The 15,855-nt window shown below is 41.9% G+C and overlaps 1 protein-coding gene across 5 annotated transcripts in view; it reads left to right on the forward strand.

Moving 5' to 3' along the window:
• Positions 1 to 15,855, forward strand: part of cdin1 (CDAN1 interacting nuclease 1) — a 58,525-nt gene that overhangs the window by 25,565 nt on the left and 17,105 nt on the right. For all 5 annotated transcript variants that reach the window (XM_071526792.1, XM_071526793.1, XM_071526797.1 and 2 more), the window contains 3 exons: positions 923 to 990; positions 2,737 to 2,802; positions 3,077 to 3,182. In XM_071526792.1, the coding sequence (XP_071382893.1) occupies positions 923 to 990; positions 2,737 to 2,802; positions 3,077 to 3,182 (240 nt within the window). The remainder of the gene's footprint in view (positions 1 to 922; positions 991 to 2,736; positions 2,803 to 3,076; positions 3,183 to 15,855) is intronic.

A 15,855-nucleotide genomic window follows, 5' to 3' on the forward strand; every position in this document is an offset into this window, starting at 1 on the left:
CCCACTACTATGTGCTTTGGAACGACTCCATCTCCACATCAGAAGATTGGCTCTTATGTGTGTGTGCCACTCAGGGTATGCATGTATTAATTGCAAGGCCTTTTGAGTGATTTGTGTGTGTTGGGGGTGGTATAATGCCTGAAGGAGTTTTCTCTTTTTTTCCCTTTTTTTCCCCCAAAAAAGCAAATTATGCTTATGATATCTGGCCTTCGTAAATGCAGAATGCCTTCCATGGCATCAGCCAGCATGTCTCCTGATGCAAAATGGCATTTATTCTAAAAGCATTTTTCTTTTTAGATTTTAGAGAAATGAGTCGAGTAGCTAGTCCAGAGGCTATATGCATTTTGCCAAATTGGCATTTTTTTCAGCCTTCTGTTTTCCCTAAAAGTTCTGTCTTACTCATTTAGGTAATGCACTTTGGAGATTTGTTGTGAAAGCTGATTAAGTTTGACCTGAAAACTCCTACTCTGATTGTGGTCTCGCTATACACAGGCATAAGGAGAAGTGGCTTTCACTTTGCAGCAAGGTAGTGGTTGAGAGAAACGGATACCACCTTAACTGATGTCAAACAAATACACACACACACACACACACTGTACACACCCATACTTGAGCGTAGGCTACACCTCCTCAACTATGCACTTATGTTGTTACCACAGCAACCCACAAACCACAGCGAGCGAGGCTTGTGGTTTCCATAGCAACCCATCTCACAGGTAAAATATCTGATTTTGCTGCAGAATTTTAGGGAGGAACTTTGTTTTGTGTTTACATAAATATTTTATTTAGACTTAAGATTTCATTTTGTTTCGTTGTCTCTGATGAGCCTACACTCCACCTAAATGTTTTGTGTGTCAGTATGAATAAATATAGTGTATACTTCTGTAGCTGTATGTTGGAATCCTTGACTCTTTGCCCTCAGTGCTATTGGCCAGGAGCATGAGGTACTGCTCCGTGACAAACTGCAGGAGAGGAACCTATCCTTCCTGGGTAAGCCATCCCCCGACCTTCTCGTCACGTTACTAAACTCAGTCTGGTCATGGCGTCTGTGTAGCCTTTTTGTAAGCTAGGTAAAGGGAAACCTGGACATGACTGATGTAGTGGATGTTATCTCCCATTGATTTGCTAACAACCAAGAGCTGTTATCAAATATCCCTGAATGTTTAATTTATACACTAGCCTATAATGAATATTTAAAGAAATAAGAGCTTCAAAGGTAGCTCCTAATGTTGTAAAGCTGTAATGACTGATCCCCGCAGGTTGCCGGTCGCCAGTATGATTTGTTTTCAGAAATGTACAAAAAATTTTTTTACAAATTACTTGTAATATTATATTAATGCCATGAAAGGGATCTTTCACTGCAAAAATACTGCTGCCATTTTGTTTGTAAAGTTTTATTTAGGGACTTTGTTTTTTAAAAAGACTAAAACTTCTCCAATGCAGCTGTAATTTGTAATCGTCTTGGCCGTTTCAAAGGAGAAACCATAATCACATCAGTTTTTTAATAATGGATTGTTTTCAAAATATCTTGTAGTTTCCTGACATCATTGTCTTGTTCAGACAATATTAAATCAAGGTAGAAAGTGTCCAGGTGTGAAATTGTGTAACAGAAATTTTTAACCCCCTCCCCCCACCCCACCCATCACCATCCCCATCCCATCACCATCCCCTAGGTCAGATGAGTGATGAAGGATAAAAGTCATTCCCTCTGTCATTAAGACCATATCATTTATTTGGGCCTGGAGTGCTGACCTTTCTGCAGGTCTGAGCTGAGGACTGTTCTAAAACTGTCAGAGTTCGGGGGGCATGAGGGCCACTGAGGCAGCCTCACCCCGTCTGATAAATGGATTGGAAATAAGCTACCCAACAGTGGGGACGGGCCATTAATTTTAATCAAAGGTGATGTAAAAAGGCGATCAGAGCCGCATGACAATGTCAACAGCCCAGTAGGTGTGAGGAGAGGACCCACAAAGCCCCCGTTCCCTCCCACCCCACCAATCTACACCCACATTACCCCACCCATGACGCCCTTCCATACCACCGGCCTCTGGCTGCCTCACTGACCTCGCTCGACTCTCTTTCTCCACCCGTGGCTGACGCTGCCTCCTCACCACCGCCAACACCGCCACCCTCCGCCTCTCCTCAATTCCCTTCCATGCCCCATTAGTTGAGCTTGGATGGAGACAAAGAGGCAGGCCCCTGGAACCGAATGACCTGGTCAGCCTGAGATTTAATGGAGAAATCAGGTGTTGTAGGGATAATGGCTGAAGCGCGCCAGGAGTCAAGGACAATGGCTGCAGCCTGTGCAGGCAGGGGTCAGGCTTACAGAGGCTATAATGCCAACCTTGTCCCCTCACTCTATACTTTATGAAGCTCTACCGAACTGCAAACTGGAGAGCAGCACCGTAACTGGGCTTTACAGGTTTTTGTGCAACGGCAGCAAATAAGTGGCAGATGTAGCTAATGGTTTCACTGCGCCTGCTGTCCTCTAGTGTTATGTCTTCTGCTTTGCTAACACCAGGGGTTTTGTTATCACCACCTTGGTAAGAGCTATTAGGTTAGTAGCCTGTTTGTGATGGACATACAGTAGGCTGATAACCAAACAGGTTGGTGCAGTGAAAAGTACAACTTAATGCCAAGTAACATGCTGCATGTTTTTTTGGGGGGTTTTTTTTGTAAATGTATCAGGACATAACTGTTTCCGATTATTAAAATGCTGCACTTTCACTCCTATAGATGAAAATCAGCTGAGAGTTATGGGCTACGACAAAACGCCTGACATTATCCTGGAGGTTCCAATTGGTTAGTATTTACATTACAAATGTCAACATTTTATTTGATGTAAAATAACTGCCTGTTAAGCTCAGCTAGCTCAGATTTTTTTTTACAGTTTTCTCAAATATGATTACTCAACTGTCAAGTCTTTGTCATGTTAATACAAAATTGTATTTGATTTTTAGCAAATTACTGAGAAAACGAAAAAGAAAATATCACTTGTCCCCTCCGGATCTTGCTTCTATGCCTTTCTTTGTCACAGTTTTTCTGACTGTTGCTGTGTGTTTCTCTTCATGAAAAGCCGTGGAGGGACACATTGTCCACTGGATCGAGAGCAAAGCCTCATTCGGGGACGACCACAGCCATCGCACCTACCTCACCGACCAGTTCTGGAGCTACTGGAACAGGTAATTGATATTATTCTTCTCTTCTCTTCTCTTCTCTTCTCTTCTCTTCTCTTCTCTTCTCTTCTCTTCTCTTCTCTTCTCTTCTCTTCTCTTCTCTTCTCTTCTCTTCTCTTCTCTTCTCTTCTCTTCTCTTTCAATCAGTTATGGTATCACCTTTTTGTTTGCTTTATCTTTATTAACCATATATTTGACTTTACTGTGTGGCTGCTATTTATCCCAATCTGCCTATTGTTTATTAACTTCTCCTTTTTCTGACCACTAACCACTATCAGCTTTTCTCAGTATTAAGGCAGCTCATATCTTTATCTAACAACACTAACCACTTCCTCCCTGGCATAGGCCACACTAACCCCAGACTTCCACATTTTGCATCTGCACATCACACTACTTCTATTCCAGGACCTACTTCAGCTCTCTAAGTCTAAACTATGGAGCCCCGGCCTCCTCCACTCTGGTCATTGGAGCCCTTTACAGCCTGAATGGCCTGCCTGTGAGCCTGATTGTTTTCCAGAGTACACACATTGTTTGGGAAGGGAAGCAGGGAAACGGGTGATTAATTCCTTGCATCTGTTGTCATGAGAACCTCTGGACAGGAACGGGCCTTCGTGGTCCCACGCTGGGGGAACAGAGGTGTGTGTGTGTGTGTGTGTCAGTGTGCGTGTGTCAATGCGAGAAAAGAATATATCACAGCACAACATACAGACCCATTTCATTGTCTCTTGAGAAAACATACTTTTCTTGCATCTACAGATAATCTTTAGAGAATTTCCCCATGGAGAACACCAAGGTTTTTTTGTGTTTTTTTTCCACACACTACAGTGCTGTTGAGAACATGAGGTTTAAGGGGGTGCAAATAACTGTGTGTGGATTCAGCTGTCTTTATTTCTGTAATTCCTGTCTGTGCACGGAGAAAGTGGCCATAATAGCTTCAGGAAATAGCGTACATTTGCTCTTCAGGCCGACTGATGGTGATTTAGGATAATCTTTTTAATTACATGTAAATAAGGTTAGACCTACATATCGGTTTGCTGATATATTGGGTTGATATTGGCATTTTATTAAATATTGGATATTGGCCACAGCTACATAAAAACAGTCTATAAAACCTACAATTAAATTTTGTTTTCTTTCTATTTTATTTAGGAATTTAATTTTGAATCCTTAATTTAAAGGCCTAATGCATCCTAGAGTCTCCCTGCCATTGAATAAGTGGGGTGGGTCGCTCGCTAGTGTCCAATGCTGTTCTAAATGCTGTTTCTGGCGTTTCCAACCTGCAAATAATACATTTTGAGGGGTAAACACTGAATACTTGTCATTTTTTGCCACGAAAACTGTCAAATTTACATAACATATTGGCTATAGGCAGCTTCAGCACATAAATATCAGTATTGGTATCGGCCTTTAAAAACCCATATCCGTCAAACCCTAGATGTAAACCCTCGATGTAAAAAAGTTGAGTGTGTTTCAGAGGCTTGATCAATGCCTTTTGTAGTAAATAACTGGTAACTGCATTATCTAAAGACATGTATAACTGAGGCTTTCTGGTATATCTGTAAAAACGGTGTCCACTCAACTAGAGCTGCAACGATTAATCGATTAGTTGTCAACTATTAAATTAATCACCAACTATTTTGATAATCGATTAATCGGTTTGAGTAATTTTTTAAGAAAAATAAGTCAAAATTCTCTGATTCCAGCTTCTTAAATGTGAATATTTTCAAAACAAGACATTTGAGGATGTCATCTTGGGCTTTGGGAAACACTGATCGACATTTTTCACCATTTTCTGACATTTCATAGACCAAACAACTAATCGATTAATCGAGAGAATAATCGACAGATTAATCGACAATGAAAATAATCGTTAGTTGCAGCCCTACGCTCAACCTGCCAGCCTAGATGTTTGGTAGGAGCTACAACACTGATTCAGCATAACAACTGGTGCCACGGTGCTCAGTGTCATGTAGGCCTCCTTTCACAAGTGAAGTAATCAGACTCTTAGTTTATTTGTGTCGGGGTACGGAGCACACATAGAGGGTGGGGGGGGCAAGAGCATTCACGCATGGCCTCTCCATCCCTCCCACTCCTCTTGACCGGGGCTTCCAGACACACCAAGCTAAAGAGTCACCCCCGCTGCCTCCACCGGCCTCGCTGCGGCCCTCAGCTGTGACGGCCGGCTGACACATCGTGACATGGTGCTGGAGTGCAGAGAGGTTCCAGACTCCTGAGACGGAATCTCCATCTCCGTCTCTCTCTCTCTCTCTCTCTCTCTCTCTCTCTCTCTCTCTCTCTCTCTCTCTCTCTCTCTCTCTCTCTCTCTTCATCTCTATCTCTATCTCTCTCTCAGTTCAGTTCAAATCTGCTTTATTGGCAGGACAGGACAGAAATCTCTGTTGCCAAAAAAATATATTGTATCAATTCAGGTGATATTATAGACATTAACAGATGACTAATAATATTTAAATAAAATCAATAAATATCAGTGTTATCGACAACAATATATGAAATAAATATTCAATAATAATTTGATTCAAATAAATTCTCTTCCATTCGGTTAATTATAATTTCCTCACTGTATATCCTCCCTGGATATATATAGGATCATATTTCTGGATTCATGGAGACCACAACACAGAACGAGAAGCTGTTGAGTTTGAGTGAATCACATGGATACTTTGATTCAGAAAGGTGCTGAAGTTGGCGCTTAGTTCATATTTTCTGTTTGCGATACGGTTATGATTCTTAAAACAATCCTGCGACTGTCAGCCTATCAAAGTGATTCTATGCCAGAAGAATTCTCTATTTACTGTATAATAAATGGTTATTTTAAGTAGAATTAATTTCCCAGTTTCTAAAGGCATTTCTAAAAATATGTTATAGTTGATGCTTATTTCAAAATTAAATAAAGCAATTGAGATGAACAGCAGATAATGGTTCCACAGTCAGAGAATTTTAAGCCTGCTTGGAGATGAATGACTTCCTGATTCACTCAGAAGCTGCCATCAAACCAAACATCTGATTTCCAGGGAGGATGATTCATCGAATTACAATGAGCAGTTAAAATGATGGAGACGAGGGATGATGCCAAGGTCATAATCAGCAGTGTGTTTTATTTTCTCAGCGTAATATAGTTTTATTTGGAAACGGCCTGCTTTCAGATGGAAAAGCTGTCGTTTTTGATAATATTGTTGACCTCAGGAACTCAAAGTCACCGAGGTGTGACTTTAAAAAGGGCCCATCTTTGATGGTTACCATCTTTAGTAGGCCTCATTAAAGGCCTGGAAAGTTGTTGACCAAAAAAAAGAATGCTTGGCCTACGCTCCAGAACATTCCTAGACCATGAGGGACATTGCTAACATTTAATGAGAAAGCACTTAAATGATAGCTGTCCCAGTCAGTCAAGTCTGAATGATATAAGAGTGAAGGGAATTTATTTGTTCCCATTAGGTCACATGGTAAGTAACATGGGCGGCATGACAACCAGAAGATCACATGTCTAGATATTCCTCTGTATAAGTCTGTGTGCTGTCTTGGTTTGGATTGAAGAAAATGGCATCCTTCTGCCTTTGTTCTTGCTCATCGAGGTACTGGTGGCATTAGATTGGGTAGATATCAGATAGAGGGTAGATATTAGATATCAGAATGCTAATGAGCTGATCGAAGGGTTAGGGTTAGGCAGAGCCTCGGATATCTGCCCACGGGTGTCTTTCATTGATATTCACTGCGGCGGCCTTGTCCAAGTGTATTAAGGAACTGACAACGTAGATTCCATCATGTCAGCCAACAGCCCGGTCAGATAAATGCTGTCGTGTCAAAAAAAAATGTCAGTCCCTTCAGACCCTACCTTTTCCAGCACCCTTGTAATTTTTAATTGACATTTACTGCTGACATTTCAAAATGTGCCTCATCCTTTCTGTTATTGTTAGGCCTCATGCACTGTAGATACAAGTGTTACGTCTGCGCATGTGTGTGTCTGTGTGTTTAAAGTCGAAGTTGTGTGTGTATAAAGTTGAAGGCAGTGAATTTGGGGTGAATGCTTTGTTTGTAGTCACAAAAACATCAACGTACAGAGAGGGGAAGAGAGAGAATGATGGGGTGACATCATCCTCCTTTCACTTCTCATTAGTGGTATCATTTCATGAGACGGATCCTGGAGGGCTGAGGGCTACGGTGTTTGTCCATTCCTCCGTTCCCCCATTCCTCAAAGACAGATTTCAGCGCTCAACTCCCAACCTTTTGGTTTCCTTTTTGACTGACCTTGAAATGGCACGGCAGTGTTTGTAATTACTTCATTGCCCCTGATTGACATTTCCAGTGATTTGCTTATTTTTCATGAATTCCCTCTTTGCTTTAACTGAACTGCTTCACCCATAGCTCGTGTTAATTGTTCTTGGTTTGCCCTCAAGCCTTGCAGAGTGAGCAATGGGGACGTGTTTTCTTGGAAGGAAAGAAAAAAAAAACACATAACTAATTTTCCCTCCAAAGCCCTCACCAACTGCATTTATCATCCAAACAATAGTCTTGCCAACACACTAACCCCATAATGAACCCCTCTTCAGTGGAGTGAGGGGTAATGACGCTTCACCTACAAGGCTCCCAAGAAAAAAGAGAAAAGGAAAAAAAGGGAGAGAAAAACGGTCTTCTGCCGAATCAAACGGCGTGTTCAGGCCCAGTGCCTGGATGAGATGGCGAAGCAGCAGCTATTGGTGTCTTCCAGCCATCAATCTTAGCTGGTGGCGTTCCAGAGCCGGCGAGCCCTCTGCTCTGACGGATGTTCAGATAATTGAGTTATCCATCTCGCCCAACTATCAGAGTTGCATAAAAATTATTCACCTGCTGGTGAATATTAAACACATAATGAGCCTCTTGTGTGTTTTAGGAGAAGTGGGTAAGGTTAAACACAGCATGTAATGAAATATGGACCCTGGCGTGGCACCACCTTAACTGCCCCTCCCTGATCGTGCCGTACTTAAATCAATTACGGTTGGCAAAGTTGCCCCCATAACTCTCCTTGTAGCAACCAATGATCTGGCCTTGTATTTGTCTAATCAGTTTAGCTTGCCTCATGCTGTTCCCAAGACCTATTCAGATAATGACCAGTATTTGCTGACTGCCTGAATATTTTCGCACTTGAATTGTTGGGATGTATTTGTCAAAATTATGTTTGATTAGTCATTTTGGTTGGTGTCATGTCATTGGTGTCATTGTTTACGGTGAATCATGATTCTGCTGTTGGTTCCTGTGAGCTTCAGTCTCTTAATACGTTGTTGTCAATCTGTAGAGTTCCTTAAAAGCTGTGCATCTGCAATGGAGGACAAAAGGCAGTGGAGCAGTGTTGATACTTGATAGATGGATGGATAAATAGATGGATCAATAGATCAACGATTAATCTTCATTGTCTTCAGAGTGTGTTTTCACAGCCTGTACAAAAAACACTAAAGAATCACCAACAATCAAAACATTAACACCACCGCCTTTCACATCAAAGCACCCACTATACAGGGTTCCTCTTAAATTGGCCTAATACTTGCCTTTCTTATTCCATTTCCGAGATGTCTAGTCTTTGCTTTTTTCAAAGTCTGACAGCGTCTCTTCTCTGAGAAAGTCTAGAAGTCCACTCACTATTAATTTGTCAGATTATGAGGGATCTTGGCGCCCTCAGTGCAGCAGTTGTGTACAATGACAGAATCAATAGAGTAAATCAAAATATACTGTTTACCCCAAGACAAGAAAAAGATTTTCTACAACAAAGCCATTGTGCACCACAATATAACAGATTAAAAGGGTAAATGTAGAGTTAAATAAATAGATTCGGAGCCAGGTCTCCTCTCCCTCCCCCATTCCCCCCCCAACCCAAGACGATGGACGGCCTATGTGGAAATGAGCGTTGTCGCCAGCTTGCCCCCTCCCAAAGTAAATCAGCTGTGAGATTCGTAAACTGCAAATGTGTCAGAGTTGAAAATGTTAGCTCTCTTAATGGAGGCTTGAAAAGGTTAGATCTGATAAAAAGCTGTCAGCCGTCCACAAAAAATGATTTATAGCAATATAATGGGACAGTATGGCTCATTTCTCCCTCATATGAAATGGGGGTTAAGACTTTTGGGTTTGCCATTATACATCATCTGGCTTGACCACTTGGAAATTTGTTGAGACTCGAATGCACACACATGCATTATGTTGTGTTTGGCTCTTTTGTTCTCACAATTTTTGGAAGTGTGTGTAATGTTGTATCAGAGATAATTTATGTCCTCCCATAATTACCAGGAAATATCTTGCTCATGCTCCAAAAGTGCATATCAATCTCTGTTCAAATCTGATTTGTGCAAATGAGATTCGTGTTTGTCTTTTGTTTTTACACTTTTTGATGTACATAATGGAAACTAAGCAAAACTTCAATTAATGCGGAAGTCATAATTCTCAAGACTCTCATCAGACCTTTTCTACAACATTACTAATCTGCTTGCTGACACATTGGCTAATGAACAGATAGAAAACTGATTTATGTGATGTTTTATATTAGTTGACACAGCTGCAATCAGACATCTTGAGTTCTTTGTGAACTTTTTCCAATTATATCTGGTACTGTATGCTGTAGGGTTTACAGCTGAAATTGCATGATAATTTTGTTATAGTCTCAGAACAGTCAATCCATTTGCTGTGACATCAAATTAATTTTTTGATGCAAGATATTGCACAATGTAGTCCTTTTTAATGGATATGTCCATCATTTTTGTTGAACTTCCCAAAGCAGTGAGGCCAGGAATGCCTAATTAATAGAGTGTAATGACTTGCTCTTTTGTAGACAACCCTATTGAGTTCAGCTGATTGTGCCTTTATCTCTGAACCAGGTGTTACGGCTAGACGCTGAGAGGCAAGGATCATTTGCTTTCATGTGTATGACTGGTTACATAGGAATTCAGGCATTTCCCTCTTTTTAATATCTGCACTGTAACTACAGGATGTTTGGGTTATGTTTGCTTACATGCACAGACACTTGCAAATGTGCATAATGTGTATCTGTGTACCTGTATGCGTGTGCTTGCAAATAGCCAGGTTATGTGGGCCCATTTCATGCAACAGTAACATAAGCCGCAGCAGTAGCGGGGCCGTCACAGAGCCGGAGCAGATAGGGGATGTCACCTGAGAGAGGGCACCCAGGGGCCACGGCTGCTGCTGCTGATCCAATGAGGCTGGACATTACAGGGCCGTCCCCGAGGACAGGTACTGGCGCTTCTGGGGTGACAAAGTGACACCTCTAAGACCTGTGCCCCGCCACACCGCACCTCACCTTCCTGTCAGAGACACGGACAACAGAGAGAGGGGAAAACAGAGATTTCGCCATGGTGACGGTGGCCTAAAAATAAATTATATTCGCTATAATCAGTGATCTGACGTATGATGTGAGAGGTATGCGAGCAACTGAAGGCAGAAGTGTGTTCAAATTCTCAATAGCCTTCCTATTGTTATAAGGGTTGTTTGGCTTTCAGGGGGTATAAGGTTTTAAAATAATTTTGCTACCTTGTCCTAGAGTTCACATTCACTTAATATGCAAGGAAATACAAGATGTGGCTTAATTCCCCCCCTGTTTGTTTGGAAGCAAAGACATCAGCTTTTCTGGTAAAGTGTCAGAGCCTGTGACATTGTCTTCCTCCTGTTTATAATGTTACGGATACCCCATGCGGTGCAGGAACGTGGCCTCTTTTATTGTTTCCTTTGTTATGACATCCTCTTGCAGAATATTCCACAGCTAGAAAAATAGATATCCACAATGGTGGTTCCTTTAGGGCTTTGCAAGTGTTTCTTTTAGGGCACAGCAACACACAGAGGTGCAATGCTGGCCCCCAAAGCACAAGCAACTTGGAATACTAACGGCAAATGACAAGTCGTCTCTGATGCTTCAAGGATTTCATGCTTTTAAGGATGCACATTTGGGTGCATTGTTTAAGGCGTCTGGGGTGTAATCCGCACACTCAGGTCTCCAGCAGCCTCAGGATTTAGCTCTGGCTAAGCCTCCATGTCTCCTATTTATTTTAGTAGGGTTGTGTGTGTGCATTATCCAAATTTGTCATTTACCATTGAGTCTGAGAGCGGCTTTGACACGGCCGCTGTGTGTATAAACGAGGAGCGGGACAGAAAGCGGCACCCTAGCGATATATATCCCTCCTCCTGTCTATCCGCTTGCCTGTGACACTCTGAGATGGAGAAGAACGCCTTAAGTAAAATGAGGCGCGAGCATGTCTGCGCCATGAATTCCTGTTTTGCTATGGAACTTTTTTGAAGATGAACTTACATTTTTTTGTCAGCTTTCATGATGTATGTCATCAGACTTGTAGATACACACATGTTGTTTTTTTTGTTTTTTTTTCTCTCAGTCTCACTCCCCTTTTCCCTTTCTTTTTTCCTTTACATTGACCTTCTGGGTTTCATTCCAGGAAGAAGTCAGCAGCATTTGTCATCTTTGTGAGATCCTGTCTGGAGGCACAGAGAGTAGTGGGCAAGGATTAGAATGGCTCTTTGTAAAACTCAATCTAACAGGAGAATTTTGATGGCTGGAATGGTTTTGAGCACACACAGGCCCCTGACCCCCCAAAGACATTCAGGCCTACGTTATACCAAATGCGACGGGAGACATGCTGTGTTATTTTCCTGACACAAAGATAGCCTTGTGACAAATAGATTGTGCACACCGCGCAGGACGCTTGCTGTACATCACACACAGGCCTGTGTGCACACATATTGCTGTCGGACATGTCCACATCTATAGAAAGTTACAGAGAGATAACTGAAGATAGGAAGATAATTATAGGGGTGGTTGTTATCGTACGGAGGCTGTGCTTTTGTGGCTTGCTGACTGAAGCCATTGTAAAGAAAGGCCAAAGGGAATTTGAAGAGGATTTTTTTTTTATAAACACATTCACTCCACATATACACACACTCAAGCTCAGTAGACATAACGCTACAACACAAATATTTAATGCTTTTTAAGGACCCTCAGTTCATGAGGCCTTTTAAGTATTTCATTTCATGCGCCTCCACAGCTGCTTCAAAAGCATCTTAAAGCTGCCCTATTAAAGAGCTTAATTGCGTCTTAACCTCTCAGAAGAGGGGGATGTCATCAGATGATTCCTCCAATGTCCTCCCAAGGCCTAAAGAGAGCATTGGACCATGAGTCCTGTGGCCTGTCACAGGAAATGAAGGAGACCAAGAAAAGGGGGCGGGGGGGGATAGTGGGGTCCATGCCCCTTGTCACGGCATGGCTTTACAGCTAAAATATAACCAATTGAATGGAAACAATCTGGTCTTTTGTTCCTCTATCAGCCAACATGGCCGTGACATTTTGTTTTAAGGAATGGCATTAGGCGTAGAGGGAGAGGGCTTTTATTTCTCCGTGGCTCAAATGGATAGAAGGGGAATGCATATTTTAGTTCTGGCTGTGCGACTTCATGACATGGCAAGTGTTTAACAGCTTTTTGGGGAGGATTAGTTTTTCCCTGGAATTTTTTTCTGATTTATTGATCTTTCTGGTGGCATTAAATACACGAGTATTATTTCACTGTGGGTAGCATTGGTCTATGTTTGGTATAGGATACTTGTGCTCCTTGTTAGTGGTACACTTACATCAGATTTCAGTAATAGAGCTGAAGCTCTTTGGAGCTACTTGTATTTAAATTCAAAATACATCCTGATAAACAGTTTATCTTAGCTTTGATTTATATTGGTTATTTGATTAGCAATGCCTATTGTGCTTCTGGGCAAAAAAGCAGTAACCACTCTTTCTATTTCGGACCATACAGCAAAAAGAATACATTTACCAAATGACAGCTAAGGAAACAATGCTTCATATTTCTGCCTTTGTGTTTAAAGAGCAGCTCTGTGTGTACCAGATAGTGTGCTGGTACTCGTGGTCTGTGGAGGCCCATCACTCACAGTGTGGAGCTGGGCGCTTGTGATAAGTGGTTCCTTATAGATAACCTAGACAGTAGGCTTCTTTTTATAGGCTCACTGTCCCTCACATAACCTTGTTGTTTTCCCCGCCCATGCTTATTTTCTTTCTTTTCCAGTGATTTCACCTTCTTGTTTAGCCTTCAGACTTCTTTCTGAAGTTAACATCTTTTACCAGTCTTGTAATCCCTAACAAGTACTGAATGAATTTCCGTGTGGACAGTAGTAATCTGGAACAAATTTGGTGCTAGCGGAGACGTAATGCCATACATAAGGTACACACACATATAGAAGTATGTGCATGCACACACACTTTACATCTGTAGCACTACAGTTCAGATATTGCAAGTTTTCCAAGCAATATCCTGGCTGAGTGTGACCTCAGTGTGTATTGGCCGCGGAGTGATCCTGATGAAAGGCTTTTGGTGATTTATACCTAACAAAAAAAAAAAAAGCTTTTGATATCCCTACCCAAGAGGGCAAGGTCCTCCCAAATGTTTTCCCTTTTTCTTGCCGAGCTCTTCCTGTATAAATCACAGTTAGCGAGCAAGCTTACTGTGTTGTACTCGGTAAATAATGTAATGCTTGTAAACAAAGCTGTAGATGAAAACATATGCCACCAAAACACCAATCAGCCTCTATATCTGTACCACAATAAATGACGTCAAAAGCGGGGAGGGATGCTGTTTTGAATTTGCAGTCATCTTGAGAAATTATTGTCTGTTTACCCTTTTTTTTTAAAGATTAGTGGAATAATTTAGATATTGTAATTATCCACCCAAATAACTTACAAATATGGTTTCAGCTGTTTGTTTGAGTATGTAAGACTCTGCTTTTTGACTGATGTACCATAAGTCAATGAATTTAAATACCAGATGAAGAGGTATTTATTTTTATGAACATTGCTTTATATTTCAGTATTCATTTACTACAGTGTGTGGTTGCCAGAAACTCTGAAAGAGATACAAGTACATCCGAGTATTTCCTCACCGGCCTGGCATTTGTTGAAGAGCTTCGTCAAGAACCTCTTCCCCCTTCTCTGTTCCCAGGCAGCCCTCTCCTCTCCTGTCTCTGGTTTGAGTTTCACGTCTCTCGGCGGTCTGATTGCCTGATAGCTTAAACATCTCTGCCTGCCTATCCCTCGGCGGGAGTGTGTAATCAAAGACACATGAGGAGCCTGTGTCCAAGTGCTGACCTTCTGATTTTGCTCATCAATTCTGGGGACTAATGTACAAGATCTATCGGGTCAACAGATTTGTCTCTCCAAGCCGTGTCACGTGTATAAACCATTAGGAAAAAAATGTGTTTGGCCGCTAAACCCTACTAAAACTTCTTACAATAAATGGTGTACTCACACATGACTGCTAATATGTTCTTTCCTCTCTTGTGCTAATTATGCTAATATGATTCTTCTATTGTGTACTGTAAATGAGCATCATAAACCAGACCTTTGTGACCAGGGTTTGAGGGGTTAACAGGGGAACGGTATGATCCACATTCCAACTCTGTCCGCTGTCGATGTAACGTTTCATCGTAGGCGGGAAGTTGAAACGGACGATACCCAATCCTTTCCTTTGGACTGATGCAAGATAACAGGGGCGTACATTTTTGAACAAGTGAAATATAAACTCTGCGCAGAGTTTTGGGGCTTCGAGCCGCCCCCTTTGAATGGCAGCCACGGAGACGTCAGAGAAATCTATTTCTCATTTTGAGTGATATCTCTATCAGCTGGCACGTTCACACCATGAATCCTCCCCCATGTTAAACCCAGAATCTGTCTCTTCAATGACGGCTGTGTGTTTTAAATGACCAGTCTTATTTTTTGTTATGGGTGTCTGTGTGTCATGGAGGTTACAAGTGAAAGGGCAGAATAGAGCTGTCTGGTGAAAGGCCTCTGATAGAAAGTGCCACTTCAATTTAAGCACAGCTGCAGCTAAGCCCGGGCTGGCTCACTGTCCGGCCCGACACTTCACATTCTCTTCTCCTCCGACTGGAATGGATGTGAAAACTATTAACTTCAGACAGAGTTTGGCCCTGTCCATTTCTGATTCCATCCCCTTGTTCATTGCTTATCTTTCTGTTGTTTTCTCAGGACTCCAGCTCTACAAAGCCTGTCTCAGGCAACATTTACGTTTTGTTTATTTAAGTTTTCTCTCTCGCTCTCTCTCTCTTTTTTTTTTTTTTTGTATTTGGGCTCGACATATATTCCAAAATAAAGTTGTGATGACATTAGACCCTTGCAAAAAAATATTACTATCTACTGTCCCTCACCATTAAGTTAAATCTTATTTTGAAAATGATGTTTCTTGATTACATTTCCATTGGAGAGGCCAGAGGAGTACACCTTTCCTAATTTGGTGATGAGGGGGTTTAGCAGTTTGGGGAACTCTATCCCCTGAGCTGCTGACAGTCCTCCGCCCCCTGAGTCCCTGCTAAGGACGGAGCTCGTGGTTAGAGAAAAGACTACTGGCTCTGTTTTGAGTAATCGTTGTGGTTTGAATTAGAAAGGGGATAAATTCCCTGAATAATGATCGCAAAACATTTTGCTTCAGCTGCCCGGGTGAAACTAAACACGCTCGCGTAAAACTTTGAACCGCTCTCTTTTTTTTTCCCCCCCGTCCGTTTTGTTTTCAAATTGTAGCGCTGAGTTCATGGGAAACTCGCTCCGAGGTTACCTGCGCCCCTGCAAAGTGATGGAAAAAAAATGATCATGGCCGCGAGAATGTTTTTG

Source organism: Centroberyx affinis, unplaced genomic scaffold, assembly GCF_046629955.1.
Source record: "Centroberyx affinis isolate AG114_WGS23_722 - 3 ecotype Tasmania unplaced genomic scaffold, CSIRO-AGI_Caff_v1 ptg001464l_1, whole genome shotgun sequence".
Taxonomy (NCBI): Eukaryota; Metazoa; Chordata; class Actinopteri; order Beryciformes; family Berycidae; genus Centroberyx; species Centroberyx affinis.